The 27,863-nt window shown below is 34.7% G+C and overlaps 4 protein-coding genes across 15 annotated transcripts; 1 reads left to right on the forward strand and 3 right to left on the reverse strand.

Annotated features, from left to right (window-relative positions):
- Nucleotides 1-6,707: 6,707 nt before the first annotated feature.
- Nucleotides 6,708-12,921, reverse strand: Ttc7 (tetratricopeptide repeat domain 7). 6 transcript variants are annotated; one of them, XM_085481809.1, is made up of 15 exons: nt 12,446-12,921; nt 11,840-11,991; nt 11,562-11,730; nt 11,061-11,123; nt 10,357-10,539; nt 10,157-10,289; nt 9,865-10,001; nt 9,519-9,799; nt 9,225-9,413; nt 8,964-9,142; nt 8,418-8,857; nt 7,908-8,167; nt 7,671-7,775; nt 7,406-7,497; nt 6,708-7,095 (listed from the first exon to the last, which is right to left on the reverse strand). In XM_085481809.1, exons 1-15 carry the CDS (start codon nt 12,567-12,569, stop codon nt 6,963-6,965), a joined length of 2,640 nt encoding a protein of 879 aa, XP_085337935.1. In that variant the 5' UTR covers nt 12,570-12,921; the 3' UTR covers nt 6,708-6,962. The 6 variants fall into 6 exon arrangements, with proteins under 6 accessions (XP_085337935.1, XP_085337936.1, XP_085337934.1 ...); XM_085481810.1 differs by having other exon boundaries at nt 7,908-8,146; nt 12,446-12,920; XM_085481808.1 differs by having other exon boundaries at nt 7,908-8,146; nt 11,061-11,147; nt 12,446-12,920.
- Nucleotides 12,922-13,385: 464 nt separating this feature from the next.
- LOC114932981 (KICSTOR complex protein kaptin) lies at nt 13,386-16,030 on the reverse strand. 3 transcript variants are annotated; one of them, XM_029305401.2, is made up of 8 exons: nt 15,764-16,030; nt 15,188-15,442; nt 14,797-15,059; nt 14,506-14,672; nt 14,253-14,419; nt 14,086-14,170; nt 13,734-14,025; nt 13,386-13,644 (listed from the first exon to the last, which is right to left on the reverse strand). In XM_029305401.2, the coding sequence occupies exons 1-8, from the start codon at nt 15,783-15,785 to the stop codon at nt 13,564-13,566; spliced, it is 1,332 nt and encodes a 443-aa protein (XP_029161234.1). In that variant the 5' UTR covers nt 15,786-16,030; the 3' UTR covers nt 13,386-13,563. The 3 variants fall into 3 exon arrangements, with proteins under 3 accessions (XP_029161234.1, XP_029161235.1, XP_029161236.1); XM_029305402.2 differs by lacking the exon at nt 15,764-16,030 and adding an exon at nt 15,535-15,757; XM_029305403.2 differs by lacking the exon at nt 15,764-16,030 and adding an exon at nt 15,516-15,757.
- Nucleotides 15,820-20,132, forward strand: LOC114932982 (annexin B9). 2 transcript variants are annotated; one of them, XM_029305404.2, is made up of 7 exons: nt 15,820-16,246; nt 16,722-16,797; nt 17,231-17,612; nt 17,700-17,852; nt 17,949-18,122; nt 19,544-19,725; nt 19,838-20,132. In XM_029305404.2, the coding sequence occupies exons 2-7, from the start codon at nt 16,768-16,770 to the stop codon at nt 19,889-19,891; spliced, it is 975 nt and encodes a 324-aa protein (XP_029161237.2). In that variant the 5' UTR covers nt 15,820-16,246; nt 16,722-16,767; the 3' UTR covers nt 19,892-20,132. The 2 variants fall into 2 exon arrangements, with proteins under 2 accessions (XP_029161237.2, XP_029161238.2); XM_029305405.2 differs by lacking the exon at nt 15,820-16,246 and adding an exon at nt 16,510-16,569.
- On the reverse strand, nt 19,731-25,597 carry LOC114932996 (uncharacterized). 4 transcript variants are annotated; one of them, XM_029305423.2, is made up of 9 exons: nt 25,394-25,597; nt 24,681-25,119; nt 24,266-24,517; nt 23,762-24,174; nt 23,387-23,687; nt 23,127-23,274; nt 22,821-23,049; nt 22,523-22,710; nt 19,731-21,008 (listed from the first exon to the last, which is right to left on the reverse strand). In XM_029305423.2, exons 1-9 carry the CDS (start codon nt 25,417-25,419, stop codon nt 20,962-20,964), a joined length of 2,043 nt encoding a protein of 680 aa, XP_029161256.2. In that variant the 5' UTR covers nt 25,420-25,597; the 3' UTR covers nt 19,731-20,961. The 4 variants fall into 4 exon arrangements, with proteins under 4 accessions (XP_029161256.2, XP_085337939.1, XP_085337940.1 ...); XM_085481813.1 differs by having other exon boundaries at nt 22,511-22,710; XM_085481814.1 differs by lacking the exon at nt 19,731-21,008 and adding an exon at nt 21,039-21,855.
- Nucleotides 25,598-27,863: the final 2,266 nt, after the last annotated feature.

Here is a 27,863-nt window from a genome sequence, read left to right on the forward strand (position 1 = left end):
TTCGTGGATGACGAAAGCACACAAATTGGATATCTACCCGAGGCAAGCCGAAGAAAGGAAGGGATAGAGCCACTGTAATTTTCTCCCTCTCTTTTTCTACCCGTTATCTCCCTCTCTATTTCCCGCGAGTATTGATTTTGATCAATTTCATCGGTGAGCGCTCTAGCGCGGGTCTCCACCTTGGCGAGGAATTTACAGGCGGGTGTAAAGCGTGAAAATTTATCGTATCCGGCCGTACCGTCGTCGTCGTCGTCGTCGTCGTCGCCCTTGTCCTCCGCACCCCTTTCTCCATCAGCCCTCTCTCTCTCTTTGGTCTACAGTCGTTCTCTCTCCCCGCATCCCTCTCCTTCTCCCACCGCTCTTTGCCTATATACTATTTCCACTTTCCTGGTATGTGTGTCAGTGCGGCAATTTGACGGTGGTGTCGGATAACGTATATATAATCGCGCCGATGACGACGGATTAGAAACAATTCGCGTTGCGAGCGGACGAAATGATCGAATCGAATCGATCAAATCCCCGACTCGATTACTTCCCTTAGTCTAGAAAGATAAGGCGAGAATATGTACGCGAGAAGCTCCTTGACACCTTTCTCTCTCTCTCTCTCTCTCTCTCTCTCTCTCTTCCTCTGCTCCACTTTGGAATCGCGCACGTATATATACATGATATTCTCCAAAAGTTCTGCATTGCGTTCCCGTCCGGGGATATGTACATATACGTATGCGGAGATTAGACGCGCTCGTTCGATAAGACGCATATTTTCGAGCTACATCGAAATTATCGATAACGCTCGATGACGAAACTCGACAGGGGCATCCACGTGTACACCTTATTATACAGTCGCGCATATGTGTATATATATATATCGCGGAGTCAATTCCCCAGATAGCACAAGACGTCCTATGAATGTTCATTTTATATCCATTTTACGTATGTACGTCCATGGACATCCGATTTCGGACATCCATCAGTGACTAATATTTGGACGTCCACAGGATGTCCATCAAATTCTCTTACAGCACGAAATATTGCTAAAATATATTGCATAAATATTTCATTTCATTGTATCATTATAAATATTGAAGCAACATTGTGCAGATATTATAAATTCAATATTTCATTGGAGACATTGCAAAATATACTATGCAATATTATCTTGTAATAGTTCCTTCATTTGCCGCTATGCGATATAGCGCAAGATTCGCTGTCCATCTCGCTATTAAATTTAGTTAAGAGAATTATAAAGCGCATGCAAAAAGTGACTATTACAGTTAAATATGTTATAATTATTTTGATCAGTTTAACTTTTCTGATAGGATCCCAATACGAGGAATTTAGATATTGAATTAATTGAAGAAATTCGACAAATAAAATGCGAAAATAAGAAATATTCTGCAATATTTTATGAATAGTATAAAATTGAATTAATTTTGCATGTCAAATTTATTATTGCTTATAAATTTCTTCTTTATGAATTTTAAATGTCATTGTCAACGATATACATGTATAATAAAGAACCAAAATATGTTCATTAAAGATTTAAAATTTATTCATAAAAGATCCATAATTAGTCTATATGAGATCCAAAATTCGTCCGTTAGAATTTATCCATTTAAAATCCATAAATGACCAATAATGGACGACTTATGGACGTCCAGACCAGTTGCAAACGAACGTACAGTGGACGTCCCTTGTACGTCCGCTGCAGGTAATCTGGACATCCGATGGATGTACCAATGTTCGACACGGACATCCGTTGTACGTACATAGGATGTACTTGTGCTTATTGGGTCCGTTGACTTTACGAGCTTTTTAAGCGCCCGCGAGACAACAGCAAGGATCGTTTTTCGCCTCGACGAGTCGGGTCGAGCTCGAGCAAAATGATATACCCTCTCGACAAATTTCCAAAAGTCGTATACAAAAATATCGCTATTCCTCGTATTCGCTTTTATTTATTTTATCGAACGACGGGCGTTTTTTTTCTCTCACGCCGCGAATAAAACAATTATTCGCCCTCGCGCCGACTCGGGGAATAAGAGAAGAAGAGGGGACCTAAAATTTTTACGAGGGCTGCTTTCTCCGAAGATGGTGGCCTACGCAAGTCGAATGAATTATTCAGCGTGCCACTTTGCGGTCGCGCGGGAGTTTCTTTTTTTTTTTTTACACAGTTATAAATGTTATATCGTACAGATATTCCTCGCACGCGGCGGGGAAAAAGAAGGAATCCTTCGGCTGGAAGTCAATTTTCGGAAAAGAGAGAAATTATATCGTCGACAGATGCGACGCGGTCTCTTGTAGTCACGACATTCCGAGCGTTTCTATATTCAGAATGACGCCGCGGAGATCGATCATGGGAGAGATAGGACCGTTATCTCCGTCTCGAAATTACCGACGAAAATTTAAAGGAGTCTTATTAAGACTTCCGACCGACCTTGTTACAATTGTGACACGTCAGAGGCAAGAAAACGCGGGCTGAAAATTCTCAGATGCCAGATTTCGAAATGAAAAGACGCTTCGATGAAACGGCACTTTGAATATGGCTTTAGCACGCTCCTAAAATACCTCGAAAACTATCCTCTTCCCTTTTACAATCGATCAACGGCTATAAAATGACTGCGATATGATGATCCCAGTCCGTCTGCTCTTTGCGCATGCACGGTCATTCCGCGTGACAAAGTCCGATATCACAATCATTGTACGGTTGTCGAAGGAAAAAGTGTGCTAAAGCCATCTGAAATAGTATTAAAAATGGCATCTGCAATTTTTCAGCGGGTGACGTCACGATCCAACATAATCATGGCGATTATCTTTTGTATAATGGAGCATTCGTATGTGTTATTATTTCCTTAATAGCGCAACATATTCGAAAGTGGATATTCAAAGGATATCCTCAGGATGTTCGCTGAACGTCTTCGGGATATGTGTGCTGTTAAGTTTAATAAGGGATACGCATCCTATTATTATTATTATTACTACTACTACTGGCGCTATGATTAATTCGGATAGGACTCGAGAAACGTCAAGCCGAGGTATAATACGCGGGAAAGCGAAGGGGACCATTCAGGACGGCATCGGGACGGCGACCCCTGATGGTCCTTCGCGGGGGCGGATGAGCGAAAGCGCGCGCGCGTATATGCGCTCGTCTAGATATATAGGGACACGAAATTTCTTTTCTCGCAAAAGAGCGTATAGCGGCTATATAGCGCGGGCCGGCACATATATCGATCGTTCTGGCGCATTCCGGCCAGGAACACGGCGACGCGGTGGCCAGGAACACCCCTATCCGCACACCTATATATGTATATATATATATATACATGTATGTGTGTCGTCCGATGAATTGTTAACCGCTCCGTCGTCGTTGTGACCGTGACCGATATATCCCGGAGACGCGCGCTCGGCGGCGACCCGCGCGCGTAACGGCGCGTTGCCGTTCCGTTGTCGATAAGGCAAATTAGCAGCAGCGACGACGGGATGCGTCGCGTGCGCGCCAACGGAAAAATTATTCGGCCGGGGATGGGAAAGGAGAGAGATGAGAGAAAGAGAGGCCACATCCCCGTTCTCCGGGGAGCGATTTTCCGCTTCTCCGTAAAGGCGGAGGAAAGAGAAAGAGAGAGCCGCGTGCGCGCTGGAAAAAAGGGTGACACGGTATAAAAAGAGGGCGGGGATCGGCCGACAGCCCGGTCGATTGTATTTTAACGCATATAGCCGTGTGTGCTCTGCGGATGCGTAATGCGCTAAGCACGATATACGCGCGGTATGTGCACGCTACACGTATATATATATAGGTACATGTACTATATATTATACGGGGGTGTGTGTATACATACACACACATATATATATATATATGTATACCGATATCCCGCTTCGCGGGAAACGGCAAAAATCGATGCCGTGCCCTGTCCTGTCGCGCCGTGAAAGACGTGGCGGTCCCGTCGCCGACACCCGACGACGAACCCCCCGAGCTAGAGACTAACGTCATTGACGTAGTTTGCTCTAAAGGGCCGGCTTTCGTCTATTCTTGCTTCAGGAGGAGCGGCTCTCGGGAAAAAGTTTCGCTCTTCGTCGTTGTCATCATCATCATCATGATCATCATCATCATCATCATCATCATCATCATCATCATCATCGTCATCATCATCATCATCATCATCATCGTCGTCGTCGTCTTCGCCCTCCCGATGACGCGGCACGTCGTGCGTCGAGCCTGCGCACGCTAGGACGCGCAATGCGACACGCGATAGAACGGGATGGCGAAACGGTACGACCGCGGTAATCTCGTTATGCGAGGGAGAGAAGGAGGAGAGAACGGGGGCGTATAGAGTCGGGGACGCGCTTGGTACCGGGGCAAGTTTTCTCAGGGGTAGATAGGTAGCGGGTAGCCAAGTGTAGGTGTAGCTAGATAGGAAGATAGGGGCAGGCAGGTAGGTAGGTAGGTAGGTAGGTGGGTGGGTAGGTAGGTTGGTAGGTAGGTAGGTAAGCAAAGTCAAGCAGGCAAGCTGCCAGGTGGAGGAAGGGAATTTAATACAAGAGCCGCAGTAAAGAATGTTAATTTTACCGTAATGGTCTCTCGCGCACGGTCACGCTATCGCCCGTTAAAAATTGATATTCCTCGCGTCCTTGCGCGAGCAGGATGGATGGCTCGCCCCGACAAAGATAGAGAGAAAGGGAGAAAATGGAATTCCGTTTGGTGTTGCGCAATATATCCCAATACTCGACGCAGGGAAAGAAAAATCGACGTGGTGTCATTTTTTTCTCTCTCTTCTTTTTCGATATTCGTTTAGCGCTCGCGACACCCATCAATCTAATTGGATGTAAAAGCTGTATTTTTCTCTCTCTGCTTTTATTTTCTTTCCAAATTATTTTCATATCTTCCGTTCAAGGTGACGCTGCATCGAGGGAGGAGGGGATGCAACCGTACCTTTTTGACATCAAACGCGGATAAATATATATATATACATATATGTACATATACACACGTGAACATTTACAAGCGGCGCTTATAGTATTCTTTATTTAAAGAATACTTGTAATGTGGGTTAGTGCGGAATTGGAGGAACGGATGCAGCCTTAAACATACAAAATACGACGAAGAGTCTGGAATATGAAAACTGCCTCTCGTCGGGTTTGAAGCGATACACGATGATAAATCTTCATTATGGATTTAAATATATATATATATATATATTTATCTTCCGCGTTTTACATAATTTACATTTGCGCTCGGAACCGATATGACCTTTTTAATTCCTACTCTTTATACATATACATATATATTATTATACACATAATCGTACAAGTTGAATCGCGCGTGGAATTTACATTATCGTGCGAAACCTCTGAGAAGATTATAACGTAATAGTATTATTTTTACACATCGAGATTTAGTTCGATAAATTATCTAAATATATATATATATATATATATATATATATATATATATATATACCATATATCGTATGAATTTTTTGTTCAGTTTCACGAAAATTATACACTTATATATAAACATTGAATCAATTAAGTACCATGTCGGATAAGTTTAGGAACGTTTCGTGCGCAGTTTCAGATATCGGACCAATGTGCATATCTCTTAATCCCGATTGAGAGAGATGTAACTCGAAATTGGAGAGGACAACGAGTGGTCCTCTCGACGATGGCCCCCGCATGTACGCAATCGACCCTCCCGGCAAAGACGATCCAAGGCGTGTTCCCCGTGTGTGCGAAACCAGGCCATGCATGTATAACATTATTATATCGATTACACAAAAGAAAATAGCTACCTCTCCTAACGATAAAACGACTACCATTCGCGTGTGCGTTCTATATATGTACAGCTGTGTTATTACGCGTCGAGCGTTATACCCGACGTATTCGACGACGATCGAAGGAAGGCAACTTTTTTATTATTCGCCTGAAAAGCCAGAGATGAGGCGGAGAGAAAGAGAGAGAGAGAGATGAGACGCAGAGGGAAAAGGAAGATCGACCGACGCGCCGCCCGGATAAAATATATTCATCGTGTGTCTCCGTATCGATTTCTATAAAAATAAATTACTACATTTTTAGAGGCATTGCACCAGACTTTTCCGTTCGATTTCGCGTACGCGTCGCACGCAAAATTTGGGCCATCACGTATGCGCACTGTTGTCGCAGAGCTTTGCGCGGTGATCCGCATTCGGTATTCGATGCGCGCGAGCGCGATTCGATTGTCAAACATGACCATCTCATTATACGTTTCACATGTTACATACATGATAAACTCAAATGATAAATAAAAACTCGATACATTATCGAAACAGCGGTGCCGCAGTCGCCGCGCATCCGGGATACGAGTTGCGCACGAGTTTAATTGTAAGTCGTAATCGAACGTTTTTACAACGCGTAAAAAAAAACATCTATAGTTTTTTTTTCAGACTCTTATACGCGTTGCCCGAATGGAAATTTTTCAGACGGAATAGTCACGATAATAATCGTACCGAATACGAATATTTTGCGAGAATTACTCGTATCCGGATTGCAGCGAAACATGCAACGCAAAGAGTTATCGCAATATACATATATATATATATATATATATATATATATATATATATATATATATATATATAGTACAAGTCCTGCATTAATGTAGCAGTTTCTCTCTTTTTTCCCCTCTTTTTAACGAAATTGTTACGTCACGTCGTTAATAGTTTTGCGAATGCTCGGAATCGAGAGGTAAGACTTTATTCGAATTTATTACATCAACTGCAACTATTTGTACATTTAAAAAGTATCTCTTTTTTTCTTTCAACAATAAGTTTATACAATAGTACAACGTGTCCAGGTACTATTGATGGGAAGGCGAGAAAATGCCCGCGGAGATACACTGAGAGAGATAAACCGTGATCTCGTCGAGTTTTATTATCCTAAGAAAAATCGGAGACTTTTTTCTCTCTCTCTCTTTCTCTATCTTCTTTCTTCAATCACTCGAAGGTCACCGGTATCGATAGAATCGGTAAGATGGGATTTGTCGTCTCGACCTCCAATGCCGTAGCCATACAATCGCTAGCAGCCTCCACTTCACCCAATGATTCCAACACCATTCCCAGATTGTACCTAAAAAAATGACATTTTTTGCATTAAAAAAAAGTCACCAGTAAATCGTATCAATTATATATATATGTGTGAAATTTTCTTGTTGGAGATATATACAAAATTAAATATTAGTATCAAATGAAACAAAAATGGTGAAACAATGTATCGATTCTAGTCATATCTTAATGTTTAATTTATCGCAATTTTTAAAATTTATGAGAAATAAAAATGTTGTACTAAACTATCATTATTAAATCATTATAAATAATATGCTACGACATATATCAATTAACTTTATTACGATTTTAATAAAGTATAATGAAGTGTATACCAAGTCTGATGGGAATTTGGATCGATTTTCGCGGCGTCCCTCAAGGTCTTTTCAGCCAGTCTCTGACTGCCCAAATAGTGATATATAAGACCCTGTAAATACATGATATAATTAATATAATTGGATACGGAAATAATTAGATTGATAAATTTGCCTCTACAGTAATTATACAAAACAATTATAACAAAGTATGAAAAATGTATATAAAAAATTGTACAAAATATACATGTTTAAAAATTGATATGTGCAAAAAGATAATTATTACCAAATGTTGTAGACTCTTTATGTGTGAAGGATTAATTGAAACAGCATTTTGGTAGCATTGCTTAGCTTCCGTGTATTCCAGCTTATATTCATGCAGAAGGCCACGCTGTAAAGAGATAATTGGGCGCGATTATCATACGGCATTATATAATCTAATCTTCCGGTGAATCGTGTGTAATTTAAGAATTTTCAAACATTGAGAGTTTCGTAAGAATGACAAGTTTCACGAACTATATACCGTATACATAATGTGGTGGCTCAGCGGAAAGATATTGGTAGCTTCTTGGAGAGACAGAACGGCGCCGTTTGGCTGGTCCAAGATAAGAAAAACCTCCGTGAGTAAGAGCCAGATTTGCAGTTGCAGTAGCCACGCCCTCTGCGGCCCTGGCTTTGGTGTAAACGAGCTAATCGACGAGGCGACTTCGGAAAGGGCTTGCTCGACTCTTGAAGCGGCTAGCGATTGCGCATGTAGAGAACCTAATCGAAAATCGTCGCCATCTAGTGAGATTAGATGATTTTTAGGAAACCGAAGTCGTCCGTTATGTCCCACACAAATCGAAATCAATAATAATTACATTTCAGAATCTAACGAATGCGATCACGAAATGTATTAGGAGAAAAAAAATATATATATATATATATGTATATATCACGAGCGTAAATCGTTAAATCTCTTTGTACAAAATTATACAATTTAATCGTTACAGTTTTATTTCCTATCGATCCTTATTCGATATGCATAACTCACTAGAATCTTTGTCGGACATCTCTGATGTGTAAAGTTGAAAGACGCTTCTGGTTTCGCTACGTCTCTCGCTTTGCTGCTCGTTACAATTAACGTTTGTCTGATCCTCGTAGAGATTTTTCCATAAGTGCAACATGTGGCTGATGGTGTATAATGCGTCCACGCCGCCGATACTTCGCAATTCGAGATGCGCTTTCACGTAGAGGAAATTCAAGTTGTCGGGATATTCCTCCAATACGCTGTTTATTACGTGCAACGCCTCGGAATACTGTTTATGCGCCGATAAAAGTAACGCGAATAAATGCAACGACGGAATGTGTTCTGCCCGTAAATTCAGCGCAATCTTCACGTGCACAATAGCGTCGGCTATCTGTCTGTTTATCGCGTACTCGTGAGCCAGATAATACTCGGCTAAATGATCATTCGGATCGCACTGTTGCGCTCTATTTGATAAAAAAGAAGAAAAAATAATCTTCTATTACAAAGAAGAATCTACAAGAACGAATTTTTTTATCATGTTGCGCTTTGAGCTTCGTTAGAGATACGTACTTTTGAAAACATTCTAAGGCGGTATTCGTATGATTCACCTTATCCTGCTTCACAATCGTATTCGCGGAGAGCATACTGTGACCGATTCCGATGTACAAATGACATCTGGATTGCATCCCCTGTGGACTAGCTGTCTCCCGTTGAAGAGCTTTCTGGCTCCATTCGACACCTTCGCTTAACTGTTCAAAATCAAAATATTCGTAAGTTCTTTTAGATCTTATAGATAAAGAAATGCGAGAGAGAAAACAAGATGTTATTTACCATGTTCAATTGCTCGTAGCACAGCCTCGCGGCCAATAGACAGGGCATTACTTTTTGAGGCGACAATCTCGCGACTACTTTCAAAACTCTATACGCGTGCATATATCTCCCCATACTTATCAGGCATAATGCATACTGCGTCCATATATGCGCCTCCTCGTGAGAGAATTTCATCGCTCTTTCGAATGACTGTTAATGAGAGTTAATGATATTGATGAGTCTTATACGAGATAAAAAAAACGACGATGGTGTTAAATTAGGATTTAATAAAAAGGAAAAAAAAACTATTTCAACCTCATATAAAAGTTCCACTTGACTCCATCTAACGACGACGACCGTAAGCAGATCATAGACAGCGGTGGCATTTTCGAATGCGTGTATCCGGGCTTCCTTGAATTCGGGCGATTGACTGAGAACCGCATCCCTCACCGCCATCGCCTCGCTGATCAACAATAATAGAATCGTTTCCTCATATTCGTTTCGTGGAACAAACATATTCGGTCCCGCGTACTTTTTTGGTTTCCACGGCGAATCCGATGCCGAGTAATGGTTTGCCCGTCTATTACTCACAGCGGCTGTAAGATGAAGATTGATAGTATTTTCTGTCAACGAATTAAATTTTTCATTATTCTTATTGTACCTATTGTGTCCCCTTGTCCCTCTGGTGGTTTGTAATCGGCGCCACTTATGCCGCGCACCAATACCTCCGCCAACTGTCTCGTCAGAGTTACCCGCAGACTCTGCGTGGCTGTAGATTCGACGGAGGATAAAACTTCTCTGCATCAATAATCGAAAGTTATTATAAAGCTATCTATACATGGAGAATTATGTAGAAATGAATATTTATAAATCTTGCATTATAAACACAAGAGCCTTTTTAATTATTAAAATTTATAGATAATATATACACAAATTGCGTAATTTATACACACCTGTAACGATTAATAGCGGCTTGTATGTTGCCAGTTTGAATGTACAATATCGGCGCTCTTTGCAACGCGGTCTCAAGGATGGGGCCAATATGTTTTGTGGTGACTGGAGTCTGCGTGGAATATGTACCCGTACCTGTACAGAATATAATGTTAAACAATCAAAGTCGCTCGCTATTCGTGAAATAAAGCCTGTCAATTACCTGTATTGTTTGTGCTTATGGTAGAAATACCATTTTGTTGTTGCATAGCAATTTTGTCCTGCTCTTGTAAATACACTAGCGTCAAATCGCCAGAAACCTCGTAACACTTGATTATTTGCTCGTGCCATTCTGCAATCTTGTATTTCGACTTGGAATTTGGTGGCAGTCTTTCAAGACAGAGACCTGATGCAAACAACAATTTACAATATTAGTCAAAAGAATTGATACAGTCAATGTAGAGAAAAAGTTGATAAAAGTAAAATTTATACACTATAGTGTTAAAAAATGACTAAAAAATATTTTACAAAACTTGTATAATTTCACAAGTTTATCGTTAATAAAAATGTCCGTGCTTCCTTTCTCCATGAACTCATCGCGAAAATAAATTTAATTGTATTTGTTAAAAAAAAGAGATAAAACTGAATTTTGAAAAAAGCAAAAATGAAACTTTCATTTATATTATTTGAAAAATTATTTTGTGGGAATTGTTTCCATAAATATTAAAGAGTATGCACAAATGAGATATCATGCTGCTATACATTCTTGTATAAATCTAGTTATGAAAGCATGTACAAGCAGACAAAATTTTGTATTGTAATACAACAGATACTTATTATATAAGTGTGCAATGCATGTGATGTGCACATTAGTAACTAAAAAAATATTAAAGGTATAAGCAAAACGAAGCAAATAAGCATACAAACCTTTGGTCGCATACGATTCTGCTATAATGCGCAGTCTCCGGCAGGACAAATGTTTGTCTGTGTCTAAAGTAAACGATCTTTCTTTCTCTAAATCATACACGGATCATAGTAATAAATGAATATACTGGATAATAAGAAATTTACGAATTAAATAAATGTGTCTAATTAATTTGTTACTATGTAAAAATAGTAGTGCATAATAAACACACGTTAACAGAAGAACAATATATGCGATAGAACTATCCAAGAGTATATATAGCTTCAAATTATAATATCTATCATGAAATATCTATGCTTAATACAATCTTACACATAATAAACAATGTATCTCTAACTATCTATCTCTAACTATGAAACTTAAAAACTACTGTTAAAAGAGAAAAACAGAGAAAACTATAAAAAGCAAGCTGTTAATGTGTTTACCTTTCAAATATTACACTAAAACATACTACACTATTGTCAGAAAAAAGAAAGGAGCTATAATAGTCATCAATTGCAAACCTTTAATTGCATATGATTCTGCTATAATACGCAAACTTCGACAAGGTAATTGCTTTTCTGTGAGTGTGTCTAATTCAGCTTGCTGATAGTGATGAAGCGCATCCTCATACATTCCCATTGCATAATGAAGTTTTCCAAGTAGTAGATGGGCATCCAGTACAACTAAAGCCTGAAATATATAAAAATGATTAAAAAATACATTTTATATATACAAGGATATGTACAATTGATTTTTATTCTCTCATCTTTGTCTCTTTCTTACTTTAATATTACAGTACCTGTTTATCTTTTTCATTAGCAGCTAGTATCAAGTACTTTCGTGTTTCGACCAGTCCGTTTCGAGCTTTGTTGATATTGGCATCTATTGGTGGAGTTTGCTCTAAGAAACTCTCCAATCTTCCCTCTCCACATAAGAAGTTTGCCAAACATTCTGTCGTGTAAAATAAAATTGTTATGAAATTTTCTCTATGTCTTTGTAGCCATGCGCAAAGATTGGATAAAGAACTTATGGAAATTTATCAAATATTTTAATTCGAGAAGATTTATCAATTTTAATGATGATACATTATACAAATATCAAATCCTCCTCAGCTTTGCAAAAAGGATATTATAAAACATGATGATGCAAAAATATTAAAGATACACAATAGTCTGCATAAAATTAAATGGAACGAACGTGACATTTTATTTACGCGAACTCTGCGGTGTTATCCTTGATCTTTACGTGACATGATATTTTTTCTCTCTGAGAGAGCGCGAACGGAAGTGGCAGGATGCCGTTGAAGCGAGGATAACCTTTCGCGAGGGTGCGTGGGAGGAGGAACTCATCATCGATGGATCCTCGCAGAATCGTGAGCGCGGAAAGAGAGGAGAATATATTTTACCGTTGCTGGGATATTGCACTTTTAGATGTTCCGCCAGCTCAATAACCTTCTTCCAGTTACCCTCCTCGCGATTCCTATCGATCTCGGACTCTATGCGGAGGGTGTGACCCTTTTTGCTGGTCATCGCGATGATGATGATGATGATGATGATAAATGTGTACAAATCAGCTGGCTACTCGGACTTCAATCGGTGACGAGCGGCAGCGTGGACGCGATATATTGATCATCAGTGACACTTGTTCTAGGTATTCGATTACCACGAGCGGTCATGACTGTCCGCACGCGGCTGTCTCTCGATCTCCACGTAGATGTATGTACGCGAGACAGACTTGGCTATTGCCTCGCCGACACGTGCGCGTGACAAACAGTGACGAACTGTCACAAACGTCACTTCGGCCCTTCGTTTCCCCACTCGAAATCCGACCAAAGGAGGTTGGAGGTTGCATACAAAGAGAGAACTTATCCTCAAAGAAATCAACCAATCACGTGTACGTGCATACGATACGCGCGATGCAACGATACGATACGTAATTGGCGGATCGCTTTACGCGCGATTATATAAATCTGTACGATCAATTTTTAAAGTCTCTTTAGTAAATCGCGTAATAAAGCGTAGAAAATTCAATCAATTCTATCATATACAATGCAACAGTATGGCGTTTTAAAGTCTACTCTTTAGAACAGAGAGCACTTGATTAATTTATTTGTTCCAAGTGATTTTTAAATTATGATACGCTTTATATTATATATTTGATCGGACCATTTATCTTATAAATGTATATATAGGTCTGTTTGCATTATTTTTTTACCCTTTTTATAAAGTCTGAATATATAAATGTCGTTAAGATTAGAATAATCAGATTAAGTTAATTATTATTCCAGATATCTCGTATCTATCGAATATTTCTCGTGTTTTGGAAATGTAAAAAAGTAAAGTAGATTTAACAATAATTTTGTATTATATTATTTTTTCGTTCATGTTTCAAAATAATTTAACAAAGATATATTTCATATTTTTCATCACATATTTAACTGAATTAAAAAAATGGTATGTACATTATATACGACATAAATATATAAAATGTATAAAAGAAAATTACCCTTTTGTATTGTAAGTACTACAATTTTTCTCGAGTTATTATATCAAGTAATTTTCCATAACGTTCTCTCCACTTTGTTCGTACATCAGCTATGTTGTGCTATATAAAAAGATAAAACAGAATATACATCTTTTTCAAAAATAGATTTAAAATTAAATGTATATACGTGAAAGCTTAATGTGTAAAACCTGTAATATGTGTACACCCCGTTGCGTGAGGACAATCAGTTCCTTTATTCCATCATTTGTTATATCCATGTAACTTATAGAGTGCACAGGCGCGTCAAACAGTTTTCTGACAGTCAACTCCCACACGTTATTCGTCAATACGAAAATTAAAACTTCTTGACCATAAGTGCCGAGTAATATTTCATTTTGGCCATCCATATTTATGTCTGCTATACAGCAACACATGATACAATCAGATGATTCGCTGCCACTCAATATTACGTCCCGTTTCATCCCGTGTTCCAAAATATTCCTGGTAACAAAAAAGACAAGTACTTGTATTTTAACACTTTGTAATACATCAATTACTTACTCAAAGACAACAGCGTTACTTGTACTTGAAATAACAATATTCAATTTAGGAATGTCATCCTTAGGAATACATTTCTCAGCTTCGGCTAGAATTTTTAGTAATTTTGTTATTTCCAGGATTGTAAATCAATATAATTATTTAAATGCGATGTATCTTGAAATCTTTACCACTTATAAATGTTGGTTTACAGACAGTATTTCGATGCGGAAATACTATCACACTAGGTACTGGTTTGTCGTATCTCAACAACCAACTTTGAGAAACTTGTAGATCTATCACGTTTATCACGGCAATTTTGACTAGACCGCAATCACAGCCGACAGCGGTAACTCTCCTACATTAATATTTTGCGTGTAAAAGTAAATATATACAATACTATTTAGATATAGGAACGAAATAATTTTCGATCATTGAACAAACCGTTTATAATTGTCGTAATAATAAATATTGATCCATAACGCGATTGCTTGGAGATCGTGTAGCTCTGGAAAATATTTTTCAATGGAGCATTCGCTGTAAACGTGACTCAACTTATCCTCCCTTATCATATGAATTCTGTAATCACTTCCAGATATTAGCCAAACTACCTATAATTTTTAATTATATTATAAAGTACAGCAATTACAATTTTACCAATTTATTGTAACTGCATAAATGCTGAGCAATTTTAATAAAGAAAAGCAAATATCTAATATTGTTCTATTAATTTACCTCGTGTGTAAAATTTTGTTGCGGTAAAACTGTATGATATAAATGGGTAGGAGTGTACGATAATTCCACCATGAGACAATTTTGAGCTATAGCTTCAATCGAGCTACCTTCATCCCCTTCACCGTCTATTGCACCCTCTGTATATATGTTCAGGTACCTTTCAATCGCGTCTGCGCTTGTTTTTATAATTGTTATTCCTATCACAAAACTGTCCCCTGTGTCTGACTTGTTGTAAGCATCAACAGAGATAATTTCTGCACCACCTGGAGCAGATAAAAAATAAAAAAGTTTATTATTTTCAAAGATAGAATGTATAGGATTTGACAATTTTGAAAAAAAAAAAAAAAAAAAATAAAAATAAAACATCTTAAATATAGAGTAGTTTACATACTGGGAATGTACGTAAATAGTAGTTCCTTTACCATAGGCCTCATAAATTCCGTCATTTGATGATATTCACAGGAATAGATCTTTCTTTTCAAAGATGCGACTAATAACTTGTTGGAACTACTGGGAGAACACAGTTTGGTCATTGAATAAATGTTCCCCTGCGATGCAAGGGGAAACCAGTGAGCATCTATGAAATTACTCATCATCTCGCAAGCTGGTAGACGAAAAAGTATATGTCTTAATGAGAACAAATATCCTAAAAAGAGAAAAAGAAAAGATTTAATTAAGTTTATCTGAAATGTACAACAAGTAAAGATTATATTTATTACAGTTGATCATCACGTGTACATTTGTTTATCGAGCTCGAAACTTGCTTTCTGTATCATTTTCTTTCGTGATCAATCAGTCTCATGTCATTTTTAAATTCTCGATCCAGCTCCAACTTCACTTTGATTCGATCCAAAGTTCAACTTCATTGAATTATACCGAGTTATACACTAATTCATACGCGATTGCGTGCATATTGTGTACTGTGAGCTGTGAAGAGTAGAAGAGGAGTGGGAGATAAGAATCATGCCTTTTTTTTCATTCGATGACATAAGCGCGTCACGACGATACGCCCCTCCAAAACTCCAAATACGTGTTGATCTCCACGTGAGGCAACGCAGAGGTGACGTTCCACTTGAGAATCGCAACGTGGGATCATCCTCTCATCCTCGTTGCTCCCCGAAGGTCGAACAGGGACAGATCACGTCTCGGAACGTCGCGATCGACCAAGTGGAACATGTCGAACGCGGAGTTTTGTAATCGTCTCTCTCTCTCTCTCTCTCGCAATCGCTTCGCCTTGGGAGTCGCGATGCGATGACGTGATTCGTGAAAGTGGGTGTGTCCTGTCGGCGGCGACTCTGTCCAACTTCAGTGTTAACCGGCATTCGTGCGGATCGGAATCGTTCTACCTCTGTTGATCAGCGCGAATTTTTCCACCGATCTTATTAAAGGGCTAAATTTTAGGGAGTGTTCTTCCTTAAAACGCGATCTTGTCACATCGTCCCTTATCTCGGTAAGATAGCTTTTATCCTTCCTCTACTAGCCTATTTCGTTCATATTTTCTCTCTTTCTCTCGTGTTTATTAATTTATTGTCAATTTAAGAAAAATCATTATTTCTTTCGAATTTTCATCAGCGATGACAGATTCGTGTCGAGTTCAAGGATACGCTGCGGATCATCAGTTTTGTGTATTCTACTTGAACCTTGAACCCGGCAATCTGTCATCGATGATGAAGAGTACTCGAAAAATACTAGAGATTTTATAAAATTTAGTTGCAGCTGATAATAAACATATTTTCTCGCGTATTTATTCTTCGCCAGAAATTGAATTCTACGGTGAGATTATTGGTTACTTTTTGCAATTACGCTGATTCACGTGAAACGTCAAATCGACAATTACACCGGACTCTGTAAACCTAGATAAACAATGTATGACGCATTCATCCATTTATCGCGCTCATTATCATATTTGACTTGTTGTTTCACAGAGAGGAATTTTCTGTCAATTACTACATCGAGGAAAAGGAAGAGACAATGTCGCAACAACAATATTATCCCTTCAAGGTACGTAAATACTGGATCTTGGTTGCCGGGGCGGATAGAATCGCCAAGCACAATAATTACAAGCAGCATCGATCTATTTTCGAAGAACGTGCTGTCGATCATCCGTATTTTTAACGTTAGTCTAGTTCTACAAATGTCTATTCGCATTCCGTCCAAGTGATGACTAATCATGAGAGAAATAAAGCTTATTTCGTCGATAAATTCAACACTTTTTAACTTCGACATACTTCTCATATCATAGTTTTTAACAAAAAAAATATAAATTATATGAAAATTGTTTTACAAATTTTTTCCTATTTTTACAAGTTATATCAAACAACGTTTAAATTGTAATTTTAATTTTGGAATGCAATATTTTTTTTTCATAAAGTATAAATGTTTGCGCAAAACTTATAAAATTCAATCTCATCAACATGTATCATGTTGTTTTTAGTGCACCCCGACTGTTTATCCTGCCGAGCCGTTCGACGCGAACGCGGACGCTGCTATCCTGCGTAAAGCGATGAAAGGCTTTGGTACGGACGAGAAGGCGATCATTGATGTGCTCACGAAGAGAGGCATAGTGCAGAGACTGGAGATCGCAGAGGCATTTAAGACTCTCTACGGGAAGGATCTAATCAGCGATCTGAAGAGCGAGCTAACTGGGAAACTGGAGGATGTCGTTGTTGCCCTTATGACCCCATTGCCGCATTACTATGCCAAAGAGTTGCACGACGCGGTGAGCGGGATGGGTACCGACGAGGAAGCGATCGTCGAAATACTGTGTACTCTCAGTAACTACGGCATCCGTACGATCGCTGCGTTTTACGAGAATTGTAAGATTTTTGCCACTCTGATTCATTATGCATGTTTATAATTGACGATCTTGTCGATTAATTAAGGAGCATACTTGTTACAAACAGTGTATGGCAAAACGCTTGAGAGCGATCTCAAGGGCGACACGTCCGGCCATATCAAAAGGTTACTGGTGTCTCTCATACAGGCAAACAGGGATGAAAATCAAGGAATCGATCAAGTCCAAGCTGCCGCTGATGCTCAAGCGTTATTTGATGCTGGTACGTGACAGCAGTTTCTTGTGGTAATCTGGAAAGTGAAACTCTGTCAATGTATTTTATAATTGTGATGTATTAAACTTGAATTCTTTTACATAGGTGAAAAACAATGGGGTACAGATGAATCGCAATTTAATGCGATTTTAGTATCGCGCAGCTATCAGCAACTGCGACAAACGTTTATCGAGTATGAGAAAGTATCTGGACATGACATAGAAGTTGCTATAAAGAAGGAATTTTCTGGCAACATCGAGAAAGGTCTACTTGGAATAGGTAAAATTTCTCAATAAAATATATAAGTGCGCATTAATTACTTTTATAAAAAACCACTCCTCAACGTTTAAAGTCGACCAGACTGGCGATAATTTATTGTGAAAAATTCAGTCTTGCATTGTTCATCAAAACAAGCGTTAACATTGTCGGTTGTTTGCATAGAAGTTGATTTACTGTTTTAAATTTGATGTACTTGAAAAGGGCTGCAATGACAGCCGAAACGTTGTATTTCAAATAATTTTTCACAATAAATTATCGCCAGTCTGGTCGACTTTAAACGTTGAGGAGTGGTTTTTTATTAATTATTACTGGCAACCTTAAGGATTATTATTTAATTACTTTTCTTTATAAAAACTGTCATAATTGCAATATTAACATTTACATGTACAAATCATTCGCAGTTACTAATTTTATAATGTGACTAGTCTTGCGAGCAGAAATGTAGTACATGTGTACTACAAAATTAATTAATATATTTAAGAGAAACGATCGACAGGATTTTTTTTCGATATATTCTTTTTAGTTGTGCTCAGATGAAAATAATTATGCGTTTCAGTGCGAACACGAGCAGGCGGTTGAAAAATACACGGTTCGATATGAAGAAAATGATAAGTTCTCGAATACACTATGGAATATCGATAATATAAAAACGATATCACGAGTCAAGCTTTCCGTGAAATGTATATTTGATCCCCTCCACACACATTTTTGTCACTTTCTGCGAGTTTTTATAAAATGATCGAAAGTATTTTCGCAAAGCAGAGGCAAGTCTCATTATAGAGCAGGATTTTACATAGCTTTTATCTACCCATTTGTAGAAAGTTATTAATGTGATTAGTGCTGAGATTGTCGGTGAATTTTTACAATTAGATATTTTTGAACACAAACATACACATTGCATTCGACAGATCTTAGCGACACGAAATGTAGACATCATCCAAATATTTCTTTACCTCATACTCTGCTTTTCTCAATAATATAATAGTGTGATTTTTTGCATCTCTTTTTGACCTTCACGTATGATATTTTCAACTTTGATATCAAAAGGATATTTCTATCGTTTGTGCAATAATTATTAAGAAACACAATTTGTGATAAATTCCATAAAATGCATGAAAATGGTGTGAACACATTTATCAGAGCCTGTATATATTATAAATATCTCCCAACGCTGCATGCGGCAACTATTAACACACCTATAACATACAAAAAACATTCATGTTTTTCTTTGTATATTTTATATACAAATACAGTAGTTGAGATTTGAACCGAATATCTTATGACTGTAGTATCTTGTAGCATGGAAAGCATATATGCTCCTCTGTAATTTACTCCATGCCGTTTCATATATTTTTCATTAATATATATCATGGATATTTGTATATAACGTTACAAATCACATTGTAATTTCTGATTGACAGTAAAATGTGTGAAGTCAAAGGTCGGATTCTTTGCTGAGCGTCTGTACGCTAGTATGCACGGCATAGGCACAAAGGATCGAACGCTGATCCGTATAATTGTATCTCGAAGCGAAATCGACTTGGGAGATATTAAAAAGGCATTCGAGGAACGTTATGGAAAGTCACTGGAAAGTTGGATAGCTGTAAGTGCACTACAAATTATTTATTTTTAACAATTTATATTGTTCAAGTTTTGCTATTTGTAAAGAAACTGATTGTACTTGATTACAGTATTAATGTGTCTATGTATTACAGGGAGACACTTCCGGAGACTACAAAAAGGCACTTCTTTCTCTGGTTTCCACATAATTCTGACAACACAATTAAGACTTACACACTTTGTCCTATTTATGCACAGTAATTGTATCTATAAAAAAGCGAATTTATAAATATACTTGCACAAATTCCAGCTTAATATTGCTTAGTGTACTAATAAGAAATTAGAGAAAGTATGGCATTTTCAAATATTACTGTTGTAATATTTACTTGTTTATGTGTGCATAAAATCTCTACTGTATTATATATATAAATCAAAAAAATGTTTTGAATATTCTGTGTTCCATCTTGTTCATAAAATTACATGTTTTTAATATTTTATGTTTTATACATTTTTACTTTTATCAAGAAAAAGAATTTATATAAAGAATATATTTATACATATATAAAGAATCTCAATATTTACATAGATATATGAGTGAGAAATTGAAGGGAATAAAAATAAGAAAAACAATATGCTGTTTACACTTTTTCTTGCCTTATGTATCATATATCTAAAGAAAACTACATATCAATAAGTCTTAAGGATAATAATGTGATGTCATTTACAAAAAAGAAAAACAAAGTAAAAACTAAAATATTCATTGTTTCAAACTAAAAAATTTAGTTATTCTAATATTTTTTAAATTCTGTATAAAATTATAAAATGTCATATTGTCTAAATTAGATAAATATCTATAAAGTAAATTTTAATGTTTTTTTTCCATATTTTCTATATAATTATATCTTTTTCTCTTATTTAAAGTGAAAAAACAAAAACAAACTTTTTCTACATGTGCTATTAAAATAACAGTGGAGACTAAAAAAAATTTCTTTATCCTTTGATTTTCTATTATACTTTTATATTGACAAAATTATAGCTATACTTTGTACTAAATCAATTGCACATGGAATTAAATGTTCTTCGTTTTACTCTTCCCCTTCCACATCATCGTACATCAATGTATATATGCCAAAGATTTATGCGATTTTCATTTCATGATCGCAAATAGAGCAATGCAAAATTGAAGAAAAAAGAGATTATAAACATATAAAACAAACAAGAGCTATTTAAAGAAACTTCCCAAAACGAAAATTTCTAAAATTTCGTTATATTTTATTTTTTACTTGTCATTCGTTTCTTTATTTAGTCGAAGACTTCTTCGAAGAGCTAGAAATGAGAAGAAATTGATTCAATAGATATTTTATGAATATTATACTTTATTAGATATAACATTAACGGAAATAGAGTAGAACCTCCATTATCCAAATTAATAGATAGACAAAAGTGCCCGGACAATCAAATTTCTGAAATTTAGAAAAGTTTTTGGACATACTTTGAGCTTCATTTATTTTATAAAAAAAATTATATAAAAATACGAATATAAAACACAGACACATATAATAATTATATATAATTGTACAGAATTATACAGGGTGTTTCAGACTTAACGTATATATATATATATGTATATATACATCAATTACACAAATATATATCATTAAAAAAAGAATCTCCATTCCATTTTCCAATAAGTGAATTTTGGCGATCTGTCGGCAGATTGCAAAGCAGAATTGCAGTAGATTGATATATATCACGTCTGTACTACGCTTACGAATACGGTATAGCAACATATTGATGGCAGAAATCAAGTAAAATCTGTCAAATGCAAATTTTATTTTACCACCAATTAAACTATCTGCTTGATTTTTATTCTCAATTTGTTCTCTTTATTAATCACTGTTCACTTTATTAATTTTGGCTATGTTATTAAAAGCATTATAATATAGAACAATATTATATATGAAAATTGACATCAAATTTTTTATAATTTATAAAATGTGCAATTCTCTTGCAATATATACTTTTATAATCGATTCGTCAGAGATAATATAAAACACAAAGGAATTTTTTTCCTTTAAATTTTTTATTTCAAGTTGTAAAATTCAAACTTGATTAATAGTATGTTGCCACATTTTTTAGAGTAATGGTAGAAATGTTTCTTTCTTTGATCTTCCTAAAACGTCATACGTATTTATATTTAATTTTAAGATTCCTAAAAAATTATATACAAACTTTTGTAAAAATTATCGTCTTTTGAATCTTTTATTAGAGAGTTTATTATAAATTTTGAAATATATGTATATGTAAATATATACATAAGTAGAATGATTTTGCAGTTATGTTTTCTTCTCTTTTAATATTCTCTGACTATATATCTATATGTTTGTAATGCCATAAATACTTCAAAATGAAATATGGTATATATCTGTATGACGTATATTATGAGAAAAATATTCCTACTTCAAGCAAAAGAGAGTGATCCAACAAGGAGATATTCACACATTACAAGTGGCAGATTATGATTATGTAAAAAATCGATATTTATCATATACTCAATTATAAAATATGTATATTAAATATATTATTTTTAAGTAATATATTATTTAAAAAATTTTTTTCAGAGATGATATTGTCAATATACGATCCATCGAACATGTTGGACTTATAATTAAATTACTATCATCAAGTAATTGATTGTGTTATGAGAGAATAGTCTAATAAAATGTATGTAAGACACAATATTTGAATATATGATATTCGGATATCTGGATGGTTCTACAATATTTCAATTTGCTATAATTTTTAAAGTATTAGAAGGGATTATTGACCTGATTTATTACCATTTTTCGGACGTCCTTTAGGTCGATTAAATAAGGGTTGATGGATTACATTAAACATTGCAGGCATTTTCTTAAGGTGCCTCATTGCTGGTGTTGTTAACATAGTATCAATGAGTGGCCACGATATTTTAGGTACAGTTCGAAACTTTTCAGATTGACAAATCGTATGTAAGTCGATAACATTTTTTCTGAAAAAAATATTTTGAAAATGTACTCCTTTATCAGTAAACTTTATATATTTATGTGTGTATATATTTCTTTTAATAGACTAGAAGATTATTATATGTATTATACTTACCCAAATTCTTTAACTTCTTTATAAACATATGCAAATGGGCCTCTCTGTGGGATACGCTGCATAATATATTGACCAGGAGATAAGGATGATAATCCTTCGATTATATTATGCAGAATGCTTAAAGAATCTTCTATTTTAATATCATAAAGTCTTCTCATTTCGTTGCTTAACGATGCTGTAGTATGTTTTTCTATTTGTATTACTTCTGAAGTGTCTGCTGCTATCCTAACTACATATAATAATACAAAAATAATATTAATTTATTGAATACAATATAATCTTTGTAATTGTATTATAGAATAATACCTCTAGCTAACAAAGTATCTGGTCTACATATTAATGATGTCCACTGATGTGACACTTCCTCAATTGTTACGGCTTCGGCTCCAAATTCTAGCTGATGTTCCATCTTTGGTGCTAACATTACATATTGTGATGTTCCGTCTGGCAACACCTGTCGAATTATTTTTTTATTTTTTGTCTTACAATTTGATACTAATTATTACTTATTGCAACTTTAATTAATATGGTGCAAGAGAATAATTACTTTAAAGTAATATTCTTACCTCGATGCCATCCGTTTTTGAACGAACCAACATCTGATATTTTTTAATGTCATGTTTCTTTAGTTCACGATTCGAACATTCTATTGGCTCAAGTGTGAAAAGTTTGTAAGTTACATTTAACTCATTATGTGTCCTGTCGCCATTTGCTAAATCATCCAAACTTTCCGATTCGTCCGGATCTGTGAGATACAAATCTTCTTCATAGATTTTAAGATAATCATTAAATTCAGCACTACATTCTGATTCTACATTGTTTAAATTGGACTTGACTGAAGTTTTATTCTCGTGTGTGTGTCGCATTCTGAAATAATAAATTATGATATATTTATAATAAATTTGAAATATTTTAATACAATATTATACTTTGTAACTCACTTTTCTTTAGACATTTTATCATTATTACCATCAATAAAATGATGTCTAAGAATATACTTATACACCCAAGTGTTCTTTTGGGGTTTTGTGGCGATGCTAGGTGGCATTCTTTTATCGATGTAGACAACATTTTTTCCATTATGCGATTTTATTACCACTGGCATGATCCACGAATTTGAGTTACACGAGTCATTGTTCAGCAAACATTTAAGACCGCTAGATGAGATAACAAAATCCGCTTTGCTTTCTATTGCAAGATTCTCGCAATACGTATCGTCGCTCACAGGCAATCTGAAATGTTGCGTCACTTTGTTAGGTGTGACGCATTGATATTTGTTAAGCAATATTGCAGAATTCATATTTAATATATTCGGCCGATTAAACGTTGGCCACATCACCTTTGAAAAGGATCCCTGAAAATAATAAGAAATTATAAATACACTTAACACCAAGTTTAATATATTTGATTAATTAAATGTCAATTATTGTATCATAATAACTCACCTCATGCAAGCAAGATTTAAATTTTATTTCAATGCTTTTGGTTAATATGGAATTAATTTTCTGAATGGAAAGTGATATAATTTTAGATTCTAAATAATATCTAGGTAAATGCTTAAACTTCCTCATCTTTGCCTTCCATTTAGATATTATGAATTGGTTACATTTAAGTGGCCAATCAAAAGTTTCATTCCATTTACTTTTGGTAAAGTTTAAAAATTCTTTCTGTTCTTCAAGTATTTTATCTTTTAATGTCTAAAAAAGATTGATTTCACAATTTAGATGCAAAAGTCACAGTAAAAACTTATCAAATTATATTCATGAAAGTTAATTAAAAATTAATCTATGTCTTATTACTTCTGCTTGAATAAATAACATTGTTAAAAGAAATAATCAATATTTATCTTAATTTACACACTAGGTAAGTCTCCAGCTCTAATTGTTCTTTTTTGCTTAATCCCTTCTGTTTATTGCTGACTAATGTTGATAAAACGCGAAGACACATATTGTACTGAATCTTAGTCAAACAAGATCTTTTAGGAAAATGAAATTTTGATTTTCTTATGCCAGGCACATACGGCCTTTTTTCTTCTTTGCAATTGATCTCATCATCCTGTTTGTTCTTCCTTTTGTCATTGATATTTTGTTCCTCTTCTTCTTCTTCCTCTGAATCGGTAAGAGGATCATCAGCAAGTAATTCTTTTATCAATTCTATATTAACATTAGCATAATCTTCATCCATATCTTGGAATGGATCCGTAAAATCATCTCTCATAATCCTGTACATTGCACTCTCACGTTCCATTCTCTCATCTGGGATGAATACATCATCTATTATGTCTTCTAATGCAGGATTCCTAAAACATTTCGATATTACAGTTGTTATATTAAATAATTACAAAATATATATATATATATATATATATATACACATTTGCATATATATATATATATATATGCAAAAATATTTCAGAGCACATGTTACAGAGACAATCATTAAATTATGAAATATGTTCGAGAACGCGCTCCGCAGGTGACCGAGCAACGTAAATATACACAAATTATATGATAAATAAAAGTTGGAGAATTCTTTTATATCCTATATGTTTATGACACTCTGTTTATACGTACCAATCAATCTTCTTGAAAGTTTCCATGTCTAAAAAATATTCTTCTTTCTTTTAAAGTTAACGGTAATGTCACAGTATACTGTGAACTGTGGTAATGTGTCAACTGAATATTATAATTATAATATTATCACAGATTAATAGACAGATCGCCAAAGGTCTGGATGAAGGAGAGACCAGCATTTCTCACTGATTTCAGCGCCATATCGTAGTAGTGGTCAATGCAGTAACTATTAATACGTTCCCAAGATAAGAGCGTCTCATGCTCATGAACTCGTCCGGCGGCATGTACAAGATTTATCTTTTCGTAGCGTTCGCGTATTTCGGAAAGGACAGAATTTTATGATGTTATAAATAAATAAATAAATAAATAAATAAATAAATAAAATATTAACCTGACCTATTATAATTATTTTTTAATAAATGTTTCATTATTATTATCATCTAAGTCTAAGTCGTTTAATTAATTTTTAGTTTTTTAATAATTAATTTAATTTATTCTAATCATTTTAATATGTGAAAAATATTAATACGTATACGTTTTATAATGAATTAATATATTTCGAGAGTCGAATTATATATTTTTAATAATATAAAAGTGTTCAAAAATTATATTTGACTTTTAATTTTAATTATTTTAGCAAAGAGTTCCGAAATCTCTTACACACATAATAGGGATTTTGTTCATCCATATAATTCGCAATTAAGTATATATGTTAATTATTAATTTTAATAAAATACAAAATTAAAATTAAAGGTCAAATATAATTTTTGAACATAAATATATTTAATTCGTTATAAAACGTATACCCGTGATAGTATTTTTCTCGTACAAAAATAACTAGAACAAATTAAATTACTCATAAAAAAATAAAAAAGTAATTAAATAATTTATATTATATATGATAATAATAAAACATTTTATTAAAAAAAACAGATTCAATAAATATAAGTATATATATAACATGTACTTATATTTATTGAATCTGTTTTTTAATAAAATGTTTTATAAGCTTAGAAAACTTGACTTTGACGTAACTAGCAAATTTTATTTAATTATTTCACGACGGTTTGACGTAATAAAATGTTTTATTATTATTATATAAAATATAAGTTTAAATTCTTTAATTAATTTTTAATCTTTTATGATTAATTTAATTTACTCTAATTATTTTTGTACGAGAAAAATACTATCATGGGTATACGTTTTATAATTAATTTAATATATTTGTGTTTAAAAATTATATTTGACCTTTAATTTTAATTTTTATTTTATTAAAATTAATAATTAACATATATACTTAATTGCGAATTATATGGATGAAAAAAATCCCCATTATGTGTGTAAGAGATTTCGGAACTCTTTGCTATAAAATAATTAAAATTAAAAGTCAAATATAATTTTTGAACACTTTTATATTATTAAGAATATATAATTCGGTTCCCGAAATATATTAATTCATTATAAAACGTATACGTGATATTATTTTTCTCATATAAAAATGACTAGAATAAATTAAATTAATTATTAAAAAACTAAAAAGTAATTAAACGACTTAGACTTAGATGATAATAATAATGAAACATTTTATTAAAAAAAGATTCAATAACTAGTAGGTCAGGTTATAATTTTTTATTTATTTATTTATAACATTATGAGCTATTAAGGGTCGACAGGTCGGTCAGCCAAACTCCGAATTGATGTTGGAGACCTCGCGCGGTGACAACGCGAAACTCCGATTTCAGTGTTGCCAACGCCGAGAAACCAATTCTCAGGTTTTATGTAGTGGTGCATGTCTGTACACGTACATACACCATTGCATTGCTCACGCGAACGCACCGTAGAGAGACAAGGACCGATAATCACGTGTTCTCCTTGTTCCTCTACCATGCCGGTATACGCGAGATGCCGCCTGAAAATGGCCTTCCGTAGCAGAAGGCAGTAGCGTAGCAAGGCTAATAAGTACCTACTTTTTGTAAATTTTATATATGCTTATGCACATATGTGCGTATATATATATATATATATATATATATATATATATATATACATATATATGTATATATATTATATAAGGAATATGTTGATTATTCTTGATTTCTTTTTGATTATTGATGCTATTGTATAATTTGCTCCAAATACTTATAACGTGAAAGAACGTTGAGTAATGTATAATCAATGCAAGGATGTTCAGTATATATCATCCAGTAAATTAGAGTTCAAATATATCAATATTAATTTTTTTATAATATATATATATATATATATATATAATATATATATTGGAATATAGAAAATTGATAAAAGATATATTTCGGCGATTTAAAAATTTTTTAATATATTGAAAATATTTTTACTACATACACTATATATAAGTGTAAAATAATTCAGAAAATAAATTTAATAAAAATCTACATACCAGCTGTGTGCATGTGTGCAATTGATTTATTACTTGAAATTTATTTACGAAATT

This window comes from Nylanderia fulva, unplaced genomic scaffold, assembly GCF_048542155.1.
Source record: "Nylanderia fulva isolate GAGA-0341 unplaced genomic scaffold, ASM4854215v1 Scaffold19, whole genome shotgun sequence".
NCBI classification, from domain to species: Eukaryota; Metazoa; Arthropoda; class Insecta; order Hymenoptera; family Formicidae; genus Nylanderia; species Nylanderia fulva.